General features: G+C 41.9%; 1 protein-coding gene across 1 annotated transcript in view; it reads left to right on the top strand.

Annotated features, from left to right (window-relative positions):
• ELAVL2 (ELAV like RNA binding protein 2) overlaps positions 1-25,880 on the top strand; it is a 657,415-nt gene that overhangs the window by 168,638 nt on the left and 462,897 nt on the right. The window contains exon 3 of the mRNA XM_053699996.1: positions 12,042-12,282. Within this exon, the coding sequence (XP_053555971.1) occupies positions 12,042-12,282 (241 nt within the window). The remainder of the gene's footprint in view (positions 1-12,041; positions 12,283-25,880) is intronic.

Here is a 25,880-nt window from a genome sequence, read left to right as displayed (position 1 = left end):
ATTTTTAAAACGTTTACTGGCATGTTAATCGTTTTTTTCTGAGGTACTTGGTGATAAAACTTTATGGGCATGATTTTTACCACATGGCTGTCGTTTGTTTCTGAATAAAATCAGTTTACTAAGCTTCCCTACTGTTGTATTATGAGTGGGAGGGGCCTATTTTAGCGCTTTATTGCGTAGTAAAAATTTAGTCACAGTCTTCCTATTTCTTCTGTTAAGTGTGATCAGTCCACGGGTCATCATTACTTCTGGGATATTACTCCTCCCCAACAGGAAGTGCAAGAGGATTCACCCAGCAGAGCTGCATATAGCTCCTCCCCTCTACGTCACTCCCAGTCATTCTCTTGCACCCAACGACTAGATAGGATGTGTGAGAGGACTATGGTGATTATACTTAGTTTTATATCTTCAATCAAAAGTTTGTTATTTTAAAATAGCACCGGAGTGTGTTATTATCTCTCTGGCAGAGTTTGAAGAAGAATCTACCAGAGTTTTTGTTATGATTTTAGCCGGAGTAGTTAAGATCATATTGCTGTTTCTCGGCCATCTGAGGAGAGGTAAACTTCAGATCAGGGGACAGCGGGCAGATGAATCTGCATAGAGGTATGTAGCAGTTTTTATTTTCTGACAATGGAATTGATGAGAAAATCCTGCCATACCGATATAATGTCATGTATGTATACTTTACACTTCAGTATTCTGGGGAATGGTACTTCACTAGAATTACACTGTAAGAAATACATAAAGCTGTTTAATAACTAGAGATTATGTTTAACGTTTTTGCTGGAATGTAAAATCGTTTTCATTTACTGAGGTACTGAGTGAATAAATGTTTGGGCACTATTTTTCCACTTGGCAGTTGTTTAATCTGTTTTCTGACAGTTTCTGTTCTCCCTCACTGCTGTGTGTGAGGGGGAGGGGCCGTTTTTTGGCGCTTTTACTACGCATCAAATATTTCAGTCAGCAACTCATTGTATTCCCTGCATGATCCGGTTCATCTCTACAGAGCTCAGGGGTCTTCAAAACTTATTTTGAGGGAGGTAATTTCTCTCAGCAGAGCTGTGAGAATTATAGTTTGACTGAGATAAAAAACGTTTATTCTGTAATTTGTTTCCTGCTTTCAGAATTTGTTATCTTTGCTAATGGGATTAAACCTTTGCTAAAGTTGTGTTATTTACAAGGATTGAGGCTATAACTGTTTCAATTTATTAATTTTCAACTGTCATAGATCTTCTGTGCTTCTTAAAGGCACAGTACGTTTTAATATTATTCTAATTGAATTGTATTTCCAAGTTACAAGTTTATTTGCTAGTGTGTTAAACATGTCTGATTCAGAGGATGATACCTGTGTCATTTGTTGCAATGCCAAAGTGGAGCCCAATAGAAATTTATGTACTAACTGTATTGATGCTACTTTAAAAAAAAAAGTCAATCTGTACAAATTGAACAAATTTCACCAAACAACGAGGGGAGAGTTATGCCGACTAACTCGCCTCACGTGTCAGTACCTACATCTCCCGCTCAGAGGGAGGTGCGTGATATTGTAGCGCCGAGTACATCTGGGCGGCCATTACAAATCACATTACAGGATATGGCTACTGTTATGACTGAGGTTTTGGCTAAATTACCAGAGCTAAGAGGTAAGCGTGATCACTCTGGGGTGAGAACAGAGTGCGCTGATAATATTAGGGCCATGTCAGACACTGCGTCACAGGTGGCAGAACATGAGGACGGAGAGCTTCATTCTGTGGGTGACGGTTCTGATCCAAACAGACTGGATTCAGATATTTCAAATTTTAAATTTAAACTGGAAAACCTCCGTGTATTACTAGGGGAGGTGTTAGCGGCTCTGAATGATTGTAACACAGTTGCAATACCAGAGAAAATGTGTAGGTTGGATAAATATTTTGCGGTACCGACGAGTACTGAGGTTTTTCCTATACCTAGGAGACTTACTGAAATTGTTACTAAGGAGTGGGATAGACCCGGTGTGCCGTTCTCACCCCCTCCGATATTTAGAAAAATGTTTCCAATAGACGCCACCACAAGGGACTTATGGCAAACGGTCCCTAAGGTGGAGGGAGCAGTTTCTACCTTAGCTAAGCGTACCACTATCCCGGTGGAGGATAGCTGTGCTTTTTCAGATCTAATGGATAAAAAATTAGAGGGTTACCTTAAGAAAATGTTTGTTCAACAAGGTTTTATATTGCAACCCCTTGCATGCATTGCGCCGATCACGGCTGCAGCGGCATTCTGGATTGAGTCTCTGGAAGAGAACATTGGTTCAGCTACTCTGGACGTCATTACGGACAGGCTTAGAGTCCTTAAACTAGCTAATTCATTCATTTCGGAGGCCGTAGTACATCTTACTAAACTTACGGCGAAGAATTCAGGATTCGCCATTCAGGCACGCAGGGCGCTGTGGCTAAAATCCTGGTCAGCTGATGTTACTTCTAAGTCTAAATTGCTTAATATACCTTTCAAAGGGCAGACCTTATTCGGGCCCGGGTTGAAAGAGATTATCGCTGACATTACAGGAGGTAAAGGCCATGCCCTGCCTCAGGACAAAGCCAAAGCCAAGACTAGACAGTCTAATTTTCGTTCCTTTCGTAATTTCAAAGCAGGAGCAGCATCAACTTCCTCTGCACCAAAACAGGAAGGAGCTGTTGCTCGCTACAGACAAGGCTGGAAACCTAACCAGTCCTGGAACAAGGGCAAGCAGACTAGGAAACCTGCTGCTGCCCCTAAAACAGCATGAATTGAGGGCCCCCGATCCGGGATCGGATCTAGTGGGGGGCAGACTTTCTCTCTTCGCCCAGGCTTGGGCAAGAGATGTTCAGGATCCCTGGGCGCTAGAGATAATATCTCAGGGATACCTTCTGGACTTCAAATACTCTCCTCCAAGAGAGAGATTTCATCTGTCAAGATTGTCAACAATCCAGACAAAGAAAGAGGCGTTTCTACGCTGCGTACAAGAGCTCTTGTTAATGGGAGTAATCCATCCAGTTCCACGATCGGAACAGGGACAGGGGTTTTACTCAAATCTGTTTGTGGTTCCCAAAAAAGAGGGAACTTTCAGACCAATCCTGGACTTAAAGATCCTAAACAAATTCCTAAGAGTTCCATCGTTCAAGATGGAGACTATTCGGACAATTTTACCTATGATCCAAGAGGGTCAGTACATGACCACTGTAGATTTAAGATGCTTACCTTCACATACCGATTCACAAAGATCATTATCGGTACCTAAGGTTTGCCTTCCTAGACAGGCATTACCAGTTTGTGGCTCTTCCATTCGGATTGGCTACAGCTCCAAGAATCTTCACAAAGGTTCTGGGTGCTCTTCTGGCGGTACTAAGACCGCGGGGAATCTCGGTAGCTCCATACCTAGACGACATTCTGATACAAGCTTCAAGCTTTCAAACTGCCAAGTCTCATACAGAGTTAGTGCTGGCATTTCTAAGGTCACATGGATGGAAGGTGAACAAAAAGAAAAGTTCACTCGTTCCACTCACAAGAGTTCCCTTCCTGGGGACTCTTATAGATTCTGTAGAAATGAAGATTTACCTGACAGAGGACAGGCTAACAAGACTTCAAAGTGCTTGCCGCACCCTTCATTCCATTCAACACCCGTCAGTGGCTCAATGCATGGAGGTAATCGGCTTAATGGTAGCGGCAATGGACATAGTACCCTTTGCACGCTTACACCTCAGACCACTGCAACTGTGCATGCTAAGTCAGTGGAATGGGGATTACTCAGACTTATCCCCTTCTCTGAATCTGGATCAAGAGACCAGAAATTCTCTTCTATGGTGGCTTTCTCGGTTTCTCGGCCACATCTGTCCAGGGGGATGCCATTCAGCAGACCAGACTGGACAATTGTAACAACAGACGCCAGCCTTCTAGGTTGGGGTGCCGTCTGGAATTCTCTGAAGGCTCAGGGACAATGGAGTCAGGAGGAGAGTCTCCTGCCAATAAACATTCTGGAATTGAGAGCAGTTCTCAATGCCCTCCTGGCTTGGCCCCAGTTGACAACTCGGGGGTTCATCAGGTTTCAGTCGGACAACATCACGACTGTAGCTTACATCAACCATCAGGGAGGGACAAGAAGCTCCCTAGCTATGATGGAAGTATCAAAGATAATTCGCTGGGCAGAGTCTCACTCTTGCCACCTGTCAGCAATCCACATCCCGGGAGTGGAGAACTGGGAGGCGGATTTCTTTAGTCGTCAGACTTTTCATCCGGGGGAGTGGGAACTTCATCCGGAGGTCTTTGCCCAAATACTTCGACGTTGGGGCAAACCAGAGATAGATCTCATGGCGTCTCGACAGAACGCCAAGCTTCCTCGTTACGGGTCCAGATCCTGGATCCAGGAGCAGTCCTGATAGATGCTCTGACAGCACCTTGGGACTTCAGGATGGCTTACGTGTTTCCACCCTTCCCGTTGCTTCCTCGATTGATTGCCAGAATCAAACAAGAGAGAGCATCAGTGATTCTAATAGCACCTGCGTGGCCACGCAGGACTTGGTATGCAGACCTGGTGGACATGTCATCCTGTCCACCTTGGTCTCTACCTCTGAAACAGGACCTTCTGATACAGGGTCCCTTCAAACATCAAAATCTAACTTCTCTGAAGCTGACTGCTTGGAAATTGAACGCTTGATTTTATCAAGACGTGGGTTTTCTGAGTCAGTTATTGATACCTTAATACAGGCTAGGAAACCTGTTACCAGAAAGATTTACCATAAGATATGGCGTAAATACCTATATTGGTGTGAATCCAAAGGTTACTCTTGGAGTAAGGTTAGGATTCCTAGGATATTGTCTTTTCTACAAGAAGGTTTAGAAAAGGGTTTATCTGCTAGTTCATTAAAGGGACAGATCTCAGCTCTGTCCATTCTGTTACACAAACGTCTGTCAGAAGTTCCTGACGTCCAGGCTTTTTGTCAGGCTTTGGCCAGGATTAAGCCTGTGTTTAAAACTGTTGCTCCACCATGGAGTTTAAACCTTGTTCTTAATGTTTTACAGGGCGTTCCGTTTGAACCCCTTCATTCCATTGATATAAAGTTGTTATCTTGGAAAGTTCTATTTTTAATGGCTATTTCCTCGGCTCGAAGAGTCTCTGAATTATCAGCCTTACATTGTGATTCTCCTTATTTGATTTTTCATTCGGATAAGGTAGTCCTGCGTACTAAACCTGGGTTCTTAACTAAGGTAGTTACTAACAGGAATATCAATCAGGAGATTGTTGTTCCTTCTTTATGCCCAAATCCTTCTTCAAAGAAGGAACGTCTACTGCACAACCTGGATGTAGTCCGTGCTCTAAAATTTTACTTACAGGCAACTAAGGAATTTCGACAAACGTCTTCTCTGTTTGTCATTTACTCTGGGCAGAGGAGAGGTCAAAAGGCTTCCGCTACCTCTCTTTCTTTTGGCTTCGTAGCATAATTCGTTTAGCTTATGAGACTGCTGGACAGCAGCCTCCTGAAAGAATTACAGCTCATTCTACTAGAGCTGTGGCTTCCACTTGGGCCTTCAAGAATGAGGCCTCTGTTGAACAGATTTGCAAGGCTGCAACTTGGTCTTCGCTTCATACTTTTTCCAAATTTTACAAATTTGACACTTTTGCTTCATCGGAGGCTATTTTTGGGAGAAAGGTTCTTCAGGCAGTGGTTCCTTCTGTATAAAGAGCCTGCCTATCCCTCCCGTCATCCGTGTACTTTTGCTTTGGTATTGGTATCCCAGAAGTAATGATGACCCGTGGACTGATCACACTTAACAGAAGAAAACATAATTTATGCTTACCTGATAAATTCCTTTCTTCTGTAGTGTGATCAGTCCACGGCCCGCCCTGTTTTTAAGGCAGGTAAATATTTAATTTATACTCCAGTCACCACTTCACCCTTGGCTTTTCCTTTCTCGTTGGTCCTTGGTCGAATGACTGGGAGTGACGTAGAGGGGAGGAGCTATATGCAGCTCTGCTGGGTGAATCCTCTTGCACTTCCTGTTGGGGAGGAGTAATATCCCAGAAGTAATGATGACCCGTGGACTGATCACACTACAGAAGAAAGGAATTTATCAGGTAAGCATAAATTATGTTTTCTTCCTCCATGATCCAGGACGTCTCTACAGAGCTCAGGGGTCTCCAAAACTAGTTTAGAGGGAGGTAATCACTCACAGCAGACCTGTGAGAGTGTCTTTTGACTGTGATAAAAACGTTAATATTAAATTGTTATCCGTTTTTGGGTATTAAGGGGTTAATCATCCATTTGCTGGTGGGTGCAATCCTTTGCTAACTTAATACATTTACTGTGAAAATTTGGTTGCTATAACTAATTTGGTTCATTGTTATTTCAACTGTGACAGTTTTTTGTGCTTCTTAAAGGCACATTAGCGTTTTTTATATTGCTTGTAAATTTATTTGAAAAGTATTTTCCAAGCTTGCTAGTCTCATTGCTAGTCTGTTTAAACATGTCTGACACAGATGAATCTCTTTGTTCACTATGTTTAAAGGCCAATGTGGAGCCCAATAGAAATTTGTGTACTAATTGCATTGATGCTACTTTAAATAAAAGCCAATCTGTACATGTAAAGAAAATTTCACCAGACAACGAGGGGGAAGTTATGCCGACTAACTCTCCTCACGTGTCAGTACCTTCGCCTCCCGCTCAGGAGGTGCGTGATATTGTGGCGCCAAGTACATCAGGGCGGCCCATACAAATCACTTTGCAAGACATGGCTAATGTTATGACTGAAGTACTATCTAAATTGCCAGAATTTAGGGGTAAGCGCGATCACTCTGGGGTAAGAACAGAGTGCGCTGATAATAATAGAGCCATGTCTGATACTGCGTCACAATTTGCAGAACATGAGGACGGAGAGCTTCATTCTGTGGGTGACGGATCTGATCCAAGTAAACTGAACTCAGACATTTCAAGTTTTAAATTTAAGCTTGAGAACCTCCGTGTATTACTAGGGGAGGTATTAGCGGCTCTGAATGATTGTAACACGGTTGCAATTCCAGAGAAAATATGTAGGCTGGATAAATATTTTGCGGTACCGGCGTGTACTGACGTTTTTCCTATACCTAAAAGGCTTACAGAAATTGTTAACAAGGAGTGGGATAGACCTGGTGTGCCTTTTTCACCCCCTCCTATATTTAGAAAAATGTTTCCAATAGACGCCACCACACAGGACTTATGGCAGACGGTCCCTAAGGTGGAGGGAGCAGTTTCTACTCTGGCTAAGCGCACCACTATCCCGGTGGAGGATAGCTGTGCTTTTTCAGATCCAATGGATAAAAAGTTAGAGGGTTACCTTAAGAAAATGTTTGTTCAGCAAGGTTTTATATTACAACCCCTTGCATGCATTGCGCCTGTCACGGCTACGGCGGCATTCTGGTTTGAGTCTCTGGAAGAGACCCTTGACACAGCTCCATTGGATGAGATTATAAACAAGCTTAAAGCCCTTAAGCTAGCTAATTCATTTATTTCTGATGCCGTAGTACACTTAACTAAACTTACGGCTAAGAACTCCGGATTCGCCATTCAAGCGCGTAAAGCGCTGTGGCTTAAATCCTGGTCAGCCGATGTGACTTCTAAATCTAAATTGCTTAACATCCCTTTCAAAGGGCACACATTATTCGGGCTCGGTTTGAAAGAAATTATCGCTGACATTACTGGAGGTAAGGGCCATGCCCTGCCTCAAGACAGGGCCAAACCAAGGGCTAAACAGTCTAATTTTCGTGCCTTTCGTAACTTCAAGGCAGGAGCAGCATCAACTTCCTCCGCTCCAAGACAGGAAGGAACTGTTGCTCGCTACAGACAGGGCTGGAAGCCTAACCAGTCCTGGAACAAGGGCAAGCAGGCCAGAAAACCTGCTGCTGCCCCTAAGACAGCATGAAGTGAGGGCCCCCGATCCGGAAACTGATCTAGTGGGGAGCAAACTCTCTCTCTTCGCCCAGGCTTGGGCAAGAGATGTCAAGGATCCCTGGGCGTTAGAGATCATATCTCAGGGATATCTTCTGGACTTCAAAGCTTCTCCTCCAAAAGGGAGATTTCATCTTTCAAGGTTGTCAGCAAACCAGATAAAGAAAGAGGTGTTTCTACGCTGTGTAGAAGACCTTTTACTAATGGGAGTGATCCACCCAGTTCCGCGGTCGGAACACGGACAAGGGTTTTACTCAAATCTGTTTGTGGTTCCCAAAAAAGAGGGAACCTTCAGACCAATCTTGGACTTAAAGATCCTAAACAAATTCCTAAGAGTTCCATCGTTCAAAATGGAAACTATTCGGACCATCTTACCTATGATCCAAGAGGGTCAGTACATGACCACAGTGGATTTAAAGGATGCCTACCTTCACATACCGATTCACAAGGATCATTACCGGTATCTAAGGTTTGCCTTCCTAAACAGGCATTACCAGTTTGTAGCTCTTCCCTTTGGGTTAGCTACAGCTCCAAGAATCTTTACAAAGGTTCTGGGCTCTCTTCTGGCGGTACTAAGACCGCGAGGAATAGCGGTAGCTCCGTACCTAGACGACATTCTGATACAAGCGTCAAGTTTCCAAATTGCCAAGTCTCATACAGAGTTAGTTCTGGCATTTCTAAGGTTGCATGGGTGGAAGGTGAACGTAGAAAAGAGTTCTCTATTGCCACTCACAAGAGTTCCCTTCTTAGGGACTCTTATAGATTCGGTATAAATGAAAATTTACCTGACAGAGGACAGGTTATCAAAACTTCTAAATGCTTGCCGTGTCCTTCATTCCATTCAACACCCGTCAGTGGCTCAATGTATGGAGGTAATCGGCTTAATGGTAGCGGCAATGGACATAGTACCTTTTGCACGCCTGCATCTCAGACCGCTGCAATTGTGCATGCTAAGTCAGTGGAATGGGGATTACTCAGATTTGTCCCCTATGCTAAATCTGGATCAAGAGACCAGAGATTCTCTTCAATGGTGGCTTTCTCGGCCACATCTGTCCAGGGAGATGCCCTTCAGCAGGCCAGATTGGACGATTGTAACAACAGACGCCAGCCTGCTAGGTTGGGGCGCTGTCTGGAATTCCCTGAAGGCTCAGGGATCATGGACTCAGGAGGAGAGACTCCTTCCAATAAACATTCTGGAATTAAGAGCAGTTTTCTATGCTCTTCTGGCTTGGCCTCAGTTAGCAACTCTGAGGTTCATCAGGTTTCAGTCGGACAACATCACGACTGTGGCTTACATCAACCATCAGGGAGGGACAAGGAGTTCCCTAGCGATGATGGAAGTCTCAAAGATAATTCGCTGGGCAGAGTCTCACTCTTGCCACCTGTCAGCGATCCACATCCCAGGCGTGGAGAACTGGGAGGCGGATTTCCTAAGTCGCCAGACTTTTCATCCGGGGGAGTGGGAACTTCATCCGGAGGTGTTTGCCCAACTGCTTCATCATTGGGGCAAACCAGATCTGGATCTCATGGCGTCTCGCCAGAACGCCAAGCTTCCTTGTTACGGATCCAGGTCCAGGGACTGATAGATGCTCTGACAGCACCTTGGGTTTTCAACATGGCTTATGTGTTTCCACCCTTCCCGATGCTCCTCGATTGATTGCCAGGATCAAACAGGAGAGAGCATCGATGATTCTAATAGCGCCTGCGTGGCCACGCAGGACCTGGTATGCAGATCTAGTGGACATGTCGTCCTGTCCACCATGGTCTCTGCCTCTGAGACAGGACCTTCTGATTCAGGGTCCTTTCAAACATCCAAATCTAATTTCTCTGAGGCTGACTGCATGGAGATTGAACGCTTGATTCTATCAAAGCGGAGATTCTCGGAGTCAGTGATTGATACCTTAATACAGGCTAGGAAACCTGTTGCTAGGAAAATTTACCATAAAATATGGCGTAAATACTTATATTGGTGCGAATCCAAGAGTTACTCATGGAGTAAGGTTAGGATTCCTAGGATATTGTCTTTTCTACAAGAAGGTTTAGAAAAGGTTTTATCTGCTAGTTCGTTAAAGGGACAGATCTCAGCTCTGTCTATCCTTTTACACAAACGTCTGTCAGAAGTTCCAGACGTTCAGGCTTTTTGTCAGGCTTTGGCTAGGATTAAGCCTGTGTTTAAGACTGTTGCTCCGCCGTTGAGCTTAAACTTAGTTCTTAACGTTCTGCAAGGTGTTCCGTTTGAACCCCTTCATTCCATTGATATCAAGCTGTTATCTTGGAAAGTTCTGTTTTTAATGGCTATTTCCTCGGCTCGAAGAGTCTCTGAGTTATCGGCCTTACATTGTGATTCTCCTTATCTGATTTTTCATTCAGACAAGGTAGTTCTGCGTACTAAACCTGGGTTCTTACCTAAGGTAGTCACTAACAAGAATATCAATCAAGAGATTGTTGTTCCATCATTGTGCCCTAACCCTTCTTCAAAGAAGGAACGACTTCTGCACAATCTGGACGTCGTCCGTGCCCTGAAATTTTATTTGCAGGCAACTAAGGATTTTCGTCAAACTTCTTCCCTGTTTGTCGTTTATTCTGGCCAGAGGAGAGGTCAAAAAGCTTCGGCTACCTCTCTCTCTTTTTGGCTTCGTAGCATAATACGTTTAGCCTATGAGACTGCTGGACAGCAGCCTCCTGAAAGGATTACAGCTCATTCTACTAGAGCTGTGGCTTCCACTTGGGCCTTTAAGAATGAGGCCTCTGTTGAACAGATTTGCAAGGCTGCAACTTGGTCTTCACTTCACACTTTTTCAAAATTTTACAAATTTGACACTTTTGCTTTTTCGGAGGCTGTTTTTGGGAGAAAGGTTCTACAGGCAGTGGTTCCTTCTGTGTAAAGATCCTGCCTGTCCCTCCCGTCATCCGTGTACTTTAGCTTTGGTATTGGTATCCCATAAGTAATGGATGACCCGTGGACTGACTACACTTAACAGGAGAAAACATAATTTATGCTTACCTGATAAATTCCTTTCTCCTGTAGTGTAGTCAGTCCAGGGCCCGCCCTGTTTTTTACGGCAGGTCTAAATTTTAAATTAAACTCCAGTCACCACTGCACCCTATAGTTTCTCCTTTCTCGTTTGGTTTCGGTCGAATGACTGGGTATGACGTAGAGGGGAGGAGCTATATAGCAGCTCTGCTTGGGTGATCCTCTTGCACTTCCTGTTAGGGAGGAGATATAATCCCATAAGTAATGGATGACCCGTGGACTGACTACACTACAGGAGAAAGGAATTTATCAGGTAAGCATAAATTATGTTTTTGACATCAGGTGATTTGACTCTTGTGCTACATTTAATATTTTGGATTAAAATCAATTTTAAATATTGACACCATATACTGTACATTCTTGCTAACTATGTAGAGGATTTGAATATACTATTGTTAATTTGAGATATTATCTGTCCATTATTTGTGCTGGTTATTTTGAAGAGCAGGATTTTATTTATTTTTCAGTCATTTTAATTAACTTTGTCAGATACTATTTAGATGTTAGGTGTTTGATTTATTTGGTAGCAATCTAAGCCAAGATATCAAGAGGCGTGCACATGTGACTTAACCTCTTTTTGTGGACCATTTGTCTTCTGCAAAATTATGCTCGGAGTCAGTCACATTTTTTTTATTGGCTTGAAACCATTGCCAAACTTATTTTGTAGCAACATGGACTCTTGCAAAGAAGACTGTTTGTTTATTATCAAGCATATTTTTTTTGCATGTATCTTCATATTTTTTTTTTAAAGCTTTTTGTCTGAAAACATTAAAATACAAACTGATTTTTTTGATAAAAAGATTTTTAGTTTCGATACAATGTACAGCACTTGTGGTAATGCTTTATTTCTGTATATGCAGATTTCTGCATTTTGCACTAGATCACAATGTGTGTATAGATGAATGCACAGTATGTAAGCACATATTTGCTCCACCATATGATTTCTGTCTAATGCAGAAACTTTTTCAAACTAGTAAAATAAACAGAGCCAGTTGGGGCATGTTCAGGAGAGAAGTGGTTAAAGCATTTTATTTATCATTTTACTGGCTAAAATCTTTCCATCTTTTTCTGTCTATTAGCAGGTAATTGCTGCCATGGAAACACAGCTGTCCAATGGGCCAACATGCAATAACACAAGCAATTGTCCAAATACTTTAAACAACTGTTCATCTCCAGTGGACTCTAACAACACAGAGGACAGCAAGACCAATTTAATAGTCAACTATCTTCCCCAGAACATGACGCAGGAAGAGCTGAAAAGTTTGTTTGGGAGTATTGGAGAGATCGAGTCCTGCAAATTAGTCCGGGACAAAATAACAGGTATGCCTTTTGTTTTCTTGCCGTGTCTTGAACATTGTTTGATATTGCAGGTTAGATCTATCATGTAATTGATTTTACTAGTATCTAAACACTGAAATAATCGTAGAAAAATGTGGTATATTAGAGACATTGGCAGCTGTTGATTGAATGATGCAAATATACTTGTCAAAAGTATATTTATAAAATACTTTCTTTTACAAGATATGATGAGACAACTGATTTCATCCTTACTTGTGGGATTAAACCTCCTGCTAGCAGGAAGTGGCAAAGAGCACCACAGCAGAGCGGTATATATAGCTCCTCCCTTCCCCTCCACCTCTAGTCATTCTCTTTACCTGTGTTAGTAATAGGAAGAGGTAAAGTGAGGTGTTAGTTTTAGATTCTTCAATCAAGAAGTTTTTCTATTTTAAAATGGTGCCAGTGAGTACTATTTTCCTCAGGGAGAAATAGTCAGTCTATAACTTCACAAGAGGAGTGGAGGCATCTTATTTCTCTTGTAAGGCGTATCCAGTCCACGGATTCATCCATTACTTGTGGAATATTCTCCTTCCCTACAGGAAGCTGCAAGAGGATAACCCACAGCAGAGCTGTCTATATAGCTCCTCCCGTAACTGCCACCTCCCAGTCATTCTCTTGCAGCTCTCGACAAGGGAAGAAGCTAGAGAGATGTGGTGCATTAATGTAGTTTATCGTCAATCAAAAGTTTATTTTCAAATGGTACAGGAGTTGTACTATTTTAGCCTCAGGCAGAAAGTTGAAGAAGAGTCTGCCTGTGGTCTTTGATGATCTTAGCAGGTTGTAACTAAGATCCATTGCTGTTCTCACACATAACTGAAGAGATGGGTAACTTCAGCTGGGTGAATAACGTGCAGGGTCTCCTGCTCTGAGGTATGTGCAGTTTTAAAATTTTTCTAGAGAAATGATACGCTAGAAAATGCTGACAATACCGGATTTATTTAAGGTAAGCCTGATTACAGTGATTTAATAAAGACTGGTATCATGCTTGCTGTAAAGGGTAATATTTTCTCCAACATAGGTGTGTCCGGTCCACGGCGTCATCCTTACTTGTGGGATATTCTCTTCCCCAACAGGAAATGGCAAAGAGCCCAGCAAAGCTGGTCACATGATCCCTCCTAGGCTCCGCCTACCCCAGTCATTCTCTTTGCCGTTGCACAGGCAACATCTCCACGGAGATGGTTAAGAGTTTTTTGGTGTTTAAATGTAGTTTTTATTCTTCAATCAAGAGTTTGTTATTTTAAAATAGTGCTGGTATGTACTATTTACTCTGAAACAGAAAAGAGATGAAGATTTCTGTTTGTAAGAGGAAGATGATTTTAGCAACCGTTACTAAAATCGATGGCTGTTTCCACACAGGACTGTTGAGATGAATTAACTTCAGTTGGGGGGAAACAGTGGGCAGACTTTGCTGCTTGAGGTATGACACATTTCTAACAAGACTTGGTAATGCTGGAAGCTGTCATTTTCCCTATGGGAACCGGTAAGCCATTTTCTTAGTTTAGTATAAGAATAAAGGGCTTCACAAGGGCTTTAAAGACTGGTAGACATTTTTCTGGGCTAAAACGATTACTTTATAAGTATATTTAGTGGATTATAACTATAAATAGTTCTTTTAATCTTGGGGATGTATTAAAAAAACGGCAGGCACTGTATTGGACACCTTTTTCACTGGGGGCCTTTTCTAGTCATAGGCAGAGCCTCATTTTCGCGCCACTAATGCGCAGTTGTTTTTGGAAAGCAAGGCATGCAGATGCATGTGTGAGGAGCTAAGAACCACTGAAAAAGCTTATTGAAGGCGTCATTTGGTATCGTATTCCCCTCTGGGCTTGGTTGGGTCTCAGCAAAGCAGATACCAGGGACTGTATAGGGGGTTAAATGTAAAAACGGCTCCGGTTCCGTTATTTTAAGAGTTAAAGCTTTCAAATTTGGTGTGCAATACTTTTAAGGCTTTAAGACACTGTGGTGAAATTTTGGTGAATTTTGAACAATTCCTTCATACTTTTTCACATATTCAGTAATAAAGTGTGTTCAGTTTAAAATTTAAAGTGACAGTAACGGTTTTATTTTAAAACGTTTTTTGTGCTTTGTTATCAAGTTTATGCCTGTTAACATGTCTGAACCATCAGATAGACGATGTTCTGTATGTTTGAAAGCCAAGGTTCCTCCCCATTTAAATATATGTGATGAATGTGACATAGTGTCCAAACAAAGTAGGGACAATGATGCCACTGATAATGATGTTAACCAAGATGATTCCTCAAGCGAGGGGAGTAAGCATGGTACTGCATCATCCCCTTCTGTGTCTACACCAGTCTTGCCCACACAAGAGGTCCCTAGTACATCTAGTGCGCCAATCCTTCTTACTATGCAACAATTAACGGCTGTAATGGATAATTCTATTAAAAACATTTTGTCCAAAATGCCCACTTATCAGAGAAAGCGCGATTGCTCTGTTTTAGATACTGAAGAGCATGAGGACGCTGATAATGGTTCTGACATACCCTCACACCAATCTGAAGGGGCCAGGAGGGAGGTTTTGTCTGAGGGATAAATTTCAGATTCAGGAAAAATTTCTCAACAAGCTGAACCTGATGTTATTACTTTTAAATTTAAATTAGAACATCTCCGCGCTCTGCTTAAGGAGGTGTTATCTACTCTGGATGATTGTGACAATTTGGTCATTCCAGAGAAATTATGTAAGATGGACAAGTTCCTAGAGGTCCCGGTGCCCCCCGATGCTTTTCCTATACCCAAGCGGGTGGCGGACATTGTAAATAAGGAATGGGAAAGGCCCGGCATACCTTTTGTTCCTCCCCCTATATTTAAGAAATTATTTCCTATGGTCGACCCCAGAAAGGACTTATGGCAGACAGTCCCCAAGGTCGAGGGGGCGGTTTCTACTCTAAACAAACGCACTACTATCCCTATAGAAGATAGTTGTGCTTTCAAAGATCCTATGGATAAAAAATTAGAGGGTTTGCTTAAAAAGATGTTTGTTCAGCAAGGTTACCTTCTACAACCAATTTCATGCATTGTTCCTGTCACTACAGCAGCGTGTTTCTGGTTCGAAGAACTAGAAAAGTCGCTCAATAAAGAATCTTCGTATGAGGAGGTTATGGACAGAGTTCAAGCACTTAAATTGGCTAACTCTTTTATCTTAGACGCCACTTTGCAATTAGCTAGATTAGCGGCGAAAAATTCAGGTTTTGCTATTGTGGCGCGCAGAGCGCTTTGGCTAAAGTCTTGGTCAGCGGATGTGTCCTCCAAGAACAAATTGCTTAACAATCCCTTTCAAGGGTAAAACGCTGTTTGCCCCTGACTTGAAAGAGATTATTTCAGACATCACTGGGGGAAAGGGCCACGCCCTTCCTCAGGATAGGTCTTTTAAAGGCTAAAAATAAGCCAAATTTTCGTCCCTTTCGCAGAAACGGACCAGCCTCAAATTCTACACCCTCTAAGCAAGAGGGTAATAGTTCTCAAACCAAACCAGCCTGGAGACCGATGCAAGGCTGGAACAAGGGTAAGCAGGCCAAGAAACCTGCTACTAAAACAGCATGAAGTGTTGGCCCCCGATCCGGGACCGGATCTGGTGAGGGGCAGACTCTCTCTCTTTGCTCAGGCTTGGGCAAGAGATGTTCAGGATCCTTGGGCGCTAGAAATAGTTTCTCAAGGTTATCTCCTGGAATTCAAGGAACTACCCCCAAGGGGGAGGTTCCACAGGTCTCAATTGTCTTCAAACCAAATAAAAAGACAGGCATTCTTAAATTGTGTAGAAGACCTGTTAAGAATGGGAGTGATTCATCCAGTTCCATTAGGAGAACAAGGGATGGGGTTTTACTCCAATCTGTTCATAGTTCCCAAAAAAGAAGGAACATTCAGACCAATTTTAGATCTCAAGATTCTAAACAAATTTCTCAGGGTTCCATCGTTCAAAATGGAAACCATTCGAACAATTCTTCCTACCATCCAGGAAGGTCAATTCATGACCACGGTGGATTTAAAGGATGCGTATCTACATATTCCTATCCACAAGGAACATCATCGGTTCCTAAGGTTCGCCTTTCTGGACAAGCATTACCAGTTTGTGGCACTTCCATTCGGATTAGCCACTGCTCCAAGGATTTTCACAAAGGTACTAGGGTCCCTTCTAGCGGTGCTAAGACCAAGGGGCATTGCAGTAGTACCTTACTTGGACGACATACTGATTCAAGCGTCGTCTCTGTCAAAAGCAAAGGCTCATACGGACATTGTCCTAGCCTTTCTCAGATCTCACGGGTGGAAAGTGAACATAGAAAAAAGTTCTCTGTCCCCGTCAACAAGAGTTCCCTTCTTGGGAACAATAATAGACTCCTTAGAAATGAAGATTTTTCTGACAGAGGCCAGAAAATCAAAACTTCTAAGCTCTTGTCAAGTACTTCATTCTGTTCTTCTTCCTTCCATAGCGCAGTGCATGGAAGTAATAGGTTTGATGGTTTGCGGCAATGGACATAGTTCCTTTTGCACGAATTCATCTAAGACCATTACAACTGTGCATGCTCAGACAGTGGAATGGGGATTATACAGACTTGTCCTCCGACGATCCAAGTAGATCAAAGAACCAGAGATTCACTCCGTTGGTGGCTGAACCTGGACAACCTGTCACAGGGAATGAGCTTCCGCAGACCAGAGTGGGTCATTGTCACGACCGACGCCAGTCTGGTGGGCTGGGGCGCGGTCTGGGAACCCCTGAAAGCTCAGGGTCTATGGTCTCGGGAAGAATCTCTTCTCCCGATAAACATTCTGGAACTGAGAGCGATATTCAATGCTCTCAAAGCTTGGCCTCAACTAGCAAAGGCCAAATTCATAAGGTTTCAATCAGACAACATGACGACTGTTGCATATATCAACCATCAGGGGGGAACAAGGAGTTCCCTGGCGATGGAGGAAGTGACCAAAATAATTCAATGGGCGGAGAATCACTCCTGCCACTTGTCTGCAATCCACATCCCAGGAGTGGAAAATTGGGAAGCAGATTTTCTGAGTCGTCAGACTTTCCATCCGGGGGAGTGGGAACTCCATCCGGAAATCGTTGTCCAAATAACTCAATTATGGGGCATTCCAGACATGGACCTGATGGCGTCTCGTCAGAACTTCAAGGTTCCTTGCTACGGGTCCAGATCCAGGGATCCCAAGGCGACTCTAGTAGATGCACTGATAGCGCCTTGGACCTTCAACCTAGCTTATGTATTCCCACCGTTTCCTCTCATTCCCAGGCTGGTAGCCAGGTTCAATCAGGAGAGGGCTTCGGTGATCTTGATAGCTCCTGCGTGGCCACGCAGAACTTGGTATGCAGACCTGGGGAATATGTCATCGGCTCCACCATGGAAGCTATCTTTGAGACAGGACCTTCTTGTTCAAGGTCCATTCGAACATCCGAATCTGGCTTCACTCCAACTGACTGCTTGGAGATTGAACGCTTGATTTTATCAAAGCGTGGGTTTTCAGATTCTGTCATTGATACTCTTATCCAGGCTAGAAAGCCTGTAACTAGGAAAATTTACCATAAAATATGGAAAAAATATATCTGTTGGTGTGAATCTAAAGGATTCCCATGGAACAAGATAAAAATTCCTAAGATTCTATCCTTTCTACAAGAGGGTTTGGAGAAAGGATTATCTGCAAGTTCTTTGAAGGGACAGATTTCTGCTTTATCTGTTTTACTTCACAAAAAGCTGGTGGCTGTGCCAGATGTTCAAGCTTTTGTTCAGGCTCTGGTTAGAATCAAGCCTGTTTACAAACCTTTGACTCCTCCTTGGAGTCTCAATTTAGTTCTTTCAGTTCTTCAAGGGGTTCCGTTTGAACCCTTACATTCCGTAGATATTAAGTTACTATCTTGGAAAGTTTTGTTTTTGGTTGCAATTTCTTCTGCTAGAAGAGTTTCAGAGTTATCTGCTCTGCAGTGTTCTCCTCCTTATCTGGTTTTCCATGAAGATAAGGTGGTTTTGCGTACTAAACCTGGTTTTCTTCCGAAAGTTGTTTCTAACAAAAACATTAACCAGGAGATAGTTGTGCCTTCTTTGTGTCCGAATCCAGTTTCAAAGAAGGAACGTTTGTTACACAATTTGGATGTAGTTCGTGCTCTAAAATTCTATTTAGAGGCTACAAAGGATTTCAGACAAACATCTTCTTTGTTTGTTGTTTATTCTGGTAAAAGGAGAGGTCAAAAAGCAACTTCTACCTCTCTCTCTTTTTGGCTTAAAAGCATCATCCGATTGGCTTATGAGACTGCCGGACGGCAGCCTCCTGAAAGAATCACAGCTCACTCCACTAGGGCTGTGGCTTCCACATGGGCCTTCAAGAACGAGGCTTCTGTTGATCAGATATGTAAGGCAGCGACTTGGTCTTCACTGCACACTTTTACCAAATTTTACAAATTTGATACTTTTGCTTCTTCAGAGGCTATTTTTGGGAGAAAGGTTTTGCAAGCCGTGGTGCCTTCCATTTAGGTGACCTGATTTGCTCCCTCCCATCATCAGTGTCCTAAAGCTTTGGTATTGGTTCCCACAAGTAAGGATGATGCCGTGGACCGGACACACCTATGTTGGAGAAAACAGAATTTATGCTTACCTGATAAATTACTTTCTCCAACGGTGTGTCCGGTCCACGGCCCGCCCTGGTTTTTTTAATCAGGTCTGATGAATTATTTTCTCTAACTACAGTCACCACGGTATCATATGATTTCTCCTATGCATATTCCTCCTTTACGTCGGTCAAATGACTGGGGTAGGCGGAGCCTAGGAGGGATCATGTGACCAGCTTTGCTGGGCTCTTTGCCATTTCCTGTTGGGGAAGAGAATATCCCACAAGTAAGGATGACGCCGTGGACCGGACACACCGTTGGAGAAAGTAATTTATCAGGTAAGCATAAATTCTGTTTCTTTCATGTAATTAGCAAGAGTCCATGAGCTAGTGACGTATGGGATATACATTCCTACCAGGAGAGGCAAAGTTTCCCAAACCTCAAAATGTCTACAAATACACCCCTCACCACACCCACAAATCAGTTTTACAAACTTTGCCTCCTATGGAGGTGGTGAAGTAAGTTTGTGCTAGATTCTATGTTGATATGCGCTCCGCAGCAGGTTGGAGCCCGGTTTTCCTCTCAGCGTGCAGTGAATGTCAGAGGGATGTGAAGAGAGTATTGCCTATTTGAATTCAATGATCTCCTTCTACGGGGTCTATTTCATAGGTTCTCTGTTATCGGTCGTAGAGATTCATCTCTTACCTCCCTTTTCAGATCGACGATATACTCTTATATATATATACCATTACCTCTGCTGAATTTAGTTTCAGTACTGGTTTGGCTTTCTACAACATGTAGATGAGTGTCCTGGGGTAAGTAAGTCTTATTTTCTATGACAGTCTAAGCTATAGTTGGGCACTTTTATGTAAAGTTCTAAATATATGTATTCAAACATTTATTTGCCTTGACTCAGGATGTTCAACATTCCTTATTTTCAGACAGTCAGTTTCATATTTGGGATAATGCATTTGAATAAATCAATTTTTTTCTTACCTTAAAATTTGACTTTTCCCTGTGGGCTGTTAGGCTCGCGGGGGCTGAAAATGCTTCATTTTATTGCGTCATTCTTGGCGCGGACTTCTTTGGCGCAAAATTTTTTTTCTGACGTTCTTTTGCACCAAAAATGTTGGCGTTCCGGATGTGGCGTCATTTTTGGCGGCAAAAGCATTTAGGCGCCAAATAATGTGGGCGTCTTATTTGGCGCTAAAAAAATATGGGCGTCACTTTTGTCTCCACATTATTTAAGTCTCATTTTTTATTGCTTCTGGTTGCTAGAAGCTTGTTCACTGGCATTTTTTTACCATTCCTGAAACTGTCATTTAAGGAATTTGATCAATTTTGCTTTATATGTTGTTTTTTCTATTACATATTGCAAGATGTCCCATGTTGAAGCTGAGTCAGAAGATACTTCTGGAAAAATCGCTGCCTGGTGCTGGAGCTGCCAAAGCTAAGTGTATCTGCTGTAAACTTTTGGTAGCTGTTCCTCCAGCTGTTGTTTGTATTGAATGTCATGACAAACTTGTTAATGCAGATATTTCCTTTAGTAAAATTACATTACCTGTTGCTGTTCCATCAACATCTAATACTCAGAGTTTTCCTGATAACATAAGAGATTTTGTTTCTAATCCATTAAGAAGGCTATGTCTGTTATTCCTCCTTCTAGTAAACGTAAAAAGTCTTTTAAAACTTCTCATTTTTCAGATTAATTTTTAAATGAACATCATCATTCTGATTCTGATAATGGTTCTTCTGGTTCAGAGGATTCTGTCTCAGAGGTTGATGCTGATAAATCTTCTTATTTATTTAAAATGGAATTTATTCGTTCTTTACTTAAAGAAGTCCTAATTGCATTAGAAATTGAGGATTCTGGTCCTCTTGATACTAAATCTAAACGTTTAGATAAGGTTTTTAAATCTCCTGTAGTTATTCCAGATGTTTTTCCTGTTCCTGGTGCTATTTCTGAAGTAATTTCCAGGGAATGGAATAATTTGGGTAATTCATTTACTCCTTCTAAACGTTTTAAGCAATTATATCCTGTGCCATCTGACAGATTAGAATTTTGGGACAAAATCCCTAAGGTGGATGGGGCTGTCTCTACTCTTGCTAAGTGTACTACCATTACTTCTTTTAAGGATCCTTTAGATAGGAAAATTGAATCCTTTCTAAGAAAAGCTTACTTGTGTTCAGGTAATCTTCTTAGACCTGCTATATCTTTGGCGGATGTTGCTGCAGCTTCAACTTTTTGGTTGGAAGCTTTAGCGCAACAAGTAACAGATCATAATTCTCATAGCATTATTATTCTTCTTCAACAGGCTAATAATTTTATTTGTGATGCCATCTTTGATATCATTAGAGTTGATGTCAGGTATATGTCTAGCTATTTTAGCTAGAAGAGCTTTATGGCTTAAAACTTGGAATGCTGATATGTCTTCTAAGTCTACTCTGCTTTCCCTTTCTTTCCAGGGTAATAAATTATTTGGTTCTCAGTTGGATTCTATTATCTCAACTGTTACTGGAGGAAAAGGAACTTTTTTACCACAGGATAAAAAATCTAAAGGTAAATTTAGGTCTAATGATCGTTTTCGTTCCTTTCGTCACAACAAGGAACAAAAGCCTGATCCTTCATCCTCAGGAGCGGTATCAGTTTGGAAACCATCTCCAGTCTGGAATAAATCCAAGCCTTTTAGAAAATCAAAGCCAGCTCCTAAGTTCACATGGAGGTGCGGCCCTCATTCCAGCTCAGCTGGTAGGGGGCAGATTACGTTTTTTCAAAGAAATTTGGATAAATTCCATTCACAATCTTTGGATTCAGAATATTGTTTCAGAAGGGTACAGAATTGGCTTCAAGATGAGGCCTCCTGCAAAGAGATTTTTTCTTTCCCGTGTCCCAGTAAATCCAGCGAAGGCTCAAGCATTTCTGAAATGTGTTTCAGATCTAGAGTTGGCTGGAGTAATTATGCCAGTTCCAGTTCTGGAACAGGGGCTGGGGTTTTATTCAAATCTCTTCATTGTACCAAAGGAGAATTCCTTCATCTAAAAATATTGAATCATTATGTAAGGATACCAACATTCAAAATGGTAACTGTAAGGACTATCCTGCCTTTTGTTCAGCAAGGGCATTATATGTCTACAATAGATTTACAGGATGCATATCTGCATATTCCGATTCATCCAGATCACTATCAGTTTCTGAGATTCTCGTTCCTAGACAAGCATTACCAGTTTGTGGCTCTGCCGTTTGGCCTAGCAACAGCTCCAATAATTTTTACAAAGGTTCTTAGTGCCCTTCTGTCTGTAATCAGAGAACAGGGTATTGTATTTCCTTATTTGGACGATATCTTGGTACTTGCTCAGTCTTCACATTTAGCAGAATCTCATACGAATCGACTTGTGTTGTTTCTTCAAGATCATGGTTGGAGGATCAATTTACTAAAAAGTTCATTGATTCTTCAGACAAGGGTAACCTTTTTGGGTTTCCAGATAGATTCAGTGTCCATGACTCTATCTTTGACAGACAAGAGACGTCTAAAATTGATATCAGCTTGTCGAAACCTTCAGTCACAATCATTCCCTTCGGTAGCCTTATGCATGGAAATTCTAGGTCTTATGACTGCTGCATCGGACGCGATCCCCTTTGCTCGTTTTCACATGCGACCTCTTAAGCTCTGTATGCTGAACCAGTGGTGCAGGGATTACACAAAGATATTAATTGAGATATCTTTAAAACACTCTCTGACGTGTTGGACAGATCACCATCGTTTAGTTCAGGGGGCTTCTTTTGTTCTTCCGACCTGGACTGTAATCTCAACAGATGCAAGTCTTACAGGTTGGGGAGCTGTGTGGGGGTCTCTGACGGCACAAGGGGTTTGGGAATCTCAGGAGGTGAGATTACCGATCAATATTTTGGAACTCCGTGCAATTTTCAGAGCTCTTCAGTCTTGGCCTCTTCTAAAGAGATAATCGTTCATTTGTTTTCAGACAGACAATGTCACAACTGTGGCATACATCAATCATCAAGGAGGGACTCACAGCCCTCTGGCTATGAAAGAAGTATCTCGAATTCTGGTTTGGGCGGAATCCAGCTCCTGTCTAGTTTCTGCGGTTCATATCCCAGGTATAGACAATTGGGAAGCGGATTATCTCAGTCGCCAAACGTTGCATCCGGGCGAATGGTCTCTTCACCCAGAGGTATTTCTTCAGATTGTCTATCAGGATCACTGAAGCTCTTTCATGTTTGATTCGAGCAATCACGCGTGGGAGAGAAAGCCTGTCACTAGAAAGATCTATCATAAGATATGGGGTAAATATCTTTTTTGGTGTGAATCCAAGGGTTACTCATGGAGTAAAGTTAGGATTCCTAGGATTTTGTCTTTTCTCCAAGAAGGATTGGAGAAAGGGTTATCAGCAAGTTCCTTAAAGGGACAAATTTCAGCTTTGTCAATTCTGTTTCACAAACGTTTGGCAAATGTATCAGATGTTCAGTCTTTTTGTCAGGCTCTATCTAGAATTAAGCCTGTATTTAGACCTATTACTCCTCCCTGGAGTTTGAGTTTAGTTCTTAGAGTTCTGCAAGGGGTTCTGTTTGAACCTATGCATTCCATAGATATTAAACTATTATCTTGGCAAGTTCTGTTTTTGGTTGCTATTTCTTCTGCTCAAAGTGTTTGAGCTTTCAGCATTAGTGTGATTCACCTTATCTCATATTTCATTCTGATAAGGTGGTTTTACGTACTAAACCTGGGTTCCTTCCTAAGGTTGTTTCGAATAAGAATATTAATCAGCAAATTGTTGTTTTTTCCTTGTGTCCTAATCCTACTTCTAAGAAGGAGCGTCTTGGACGTGGTCCATGCCTTAAAGTTTTACTTACAGGCAACTAAGGATTTCTGTCAATCCTCTTCATTATTCATTGTTTATTCTGGAAAGCATTGGGGTCAGAAAGCTACGGCTACCTCTCTTTTTGGCTGAGAAGTATAATTCGCCTGGCATTTTGTAAGGCTGCGACTTGGTCGTCCCTTCACACTTTATCCAAATTTTATACTTTTGCTTCTTCTTCTGAGGCTGTTTTTGGGAGAAAGGTTCTTCAAGCAGTGGTGCCTTCCGTTTAGGTTCCTGTCTTGTCCCTCCCTTTCATCTGTGTCCTATTGCTTTGGTATTGGTTTCCCACAAGTAAGGATGAAATCCGTGGACTCGTCATATCCTTGTAAAAGAAAACTAAATTTATGCTTACCTGATAAATTACTTTATTACGATATGACGAGTCCACGGCCCTCCCTGTTTTAAGACAGGTTTATTTTATTTTTTGAAAACTTCAGTCACCTTTGCACCTTTTTAGCCTTTCCTTTTCTCTTCCTATAACCTTCGGCCGAATGACTGAGGGTGGAGGGGAAGGGGCTATATATACAGCTCTTCTGTGGTGCTCTTTGCCACTTCCTGTTAGCAGGAGGTTAATATCCCACAAGTAAGGATGAAATCTGTGGATTCGTCATATCTTTGTAAAAGAAAGTAATTTATCAGGTAAGCATAAATTTAGTTGTTCCATTTTCTTAATGGAACTTTGATCACCCACTCCATGACGGTGCCTCTGATTAGTGTGCATGCTCATGGTTTTCAAATGTATCTGGTATAAAGTATCAAATTCAGATTTATGGGCCAAAAGTGGCTTTTATTTGAAGTGGAGTTCCGAAACTTTTCATATAGAGGATTGTCCGAGGCCACATTTCATTATACTCACATTAATCCTAAAGATAACTTCTCAAAATAAAATTAGATTATACTTATTTGTTAAAAATACATATAAAATTAAAGGGATAGTCTAGTCAAAATTAAATGTACATGATTCAGATACAGCATGCAATTTTAAGCAACTTATTTACTCATCAATTTTTCTTTGTTCTCTTGGTATCTTTATTTAAAAAAAAAAAGCAAGTATATGTAAGCTTAGGAATCCGGCTCATTTTTGGTCAGCACATGGATAGTGCTTGCTGATTGGTGTCTAAATGGTGTCAGACGCTACCCAGGTGTTGAACCAAAAATATGTTGGCTCCCTAAGCTTACATTCTTGCATTTTCAAATAGCATGAGAACGAAGAAAAATTGATAACGTGAGCAAATTAGAAAGTTGCTTAAAATTGCATGCTCTATCCGAATCATGAAAGTTTAATTTTGACTTGACTATCCCTTTAAGTTAAATTAGAATTCTAAAATTAACTTGGAACTAGTACACAGCTTTAATTCTTTTATATGGTGTTGTGGGGGGGGGCTAACAAAAACCCTTGGAGGCTGGATGTGCCCTGAAAGCCATATTTTGGTCGGCCCAGATTTAATAGCACATTCAATTCTCTCCCTCACCAGTATAGTAACATACATTTTACAAAAAATAGAATGTAACAAGATTTTTTTTATTTTAAATGTTCTTCTTATCAAATAGTATATTGGGAAATTATTAAAATGGTGTGCTAGTTATAATGCCTCTATAAGTAATACTGACAGCATGTAAAAGCATAAAGTCAAAATTAGACATTCATGATTCAGAAAGAACATGCAGTTATAAACGTTTTCTTTCCTAAGATATAGTGAGTCTGCGACATCCTCGCTTACTGTTGGGAATATCACTCCTGGCCAGCAGGAGTAGGGAAAAAACCACAGCAAAGTTGCTAAGTACCACTCCCCTTCCCACAATCCCCAGTCATTTTCTTTGCCTTGGTGCATGGAGGAAGTGAAGTTTTGGTGTCTGAAGAAAATTGGATTTCTTTACTTCAAGCAAGATTTTAACTAGTTTAGAAAGCCAGAGTAGGTTTACTCTGATCTTTCCCTTTCAAGCCTGGGTCTAGCCGTACTCCACGTTAATCTCTTTAGTAGGGTAGTGGTGGCTTTTAAGCAGTTAGGAAAACGCAGCGAGGCCCGCCTCACAAGTTCCTGTCAGGTTGCTGCCCTAGTATAGAAAGCCAGAGTAGGTTTACTCTGTTCTTTCTCTCCCCCCCCCCCCGGTCTCTGAGGAGTGGCGTCCTTTCATACTGGAT

Source organism: Bombina bombina, chromosome 2 (genome assembly GCF_027579735.1).
Source record: "Bombina bombina isolate aBomBom1 chromosome 2, aBomBom1.pri, whole genome shotgun sequence".
In the NCBI taxonomy this organism is placed as follows: domain Eukaryota; kingdom Metazoa; phylum Chordata; class Amphibia; order Anura; family Bombinatoridae; genus Bombina; species Bombina bombina.
Note: the sequence above shows the minus strand (reverse complement) of the source record. Positions and strands in the feature narration are given on the sequence as shown.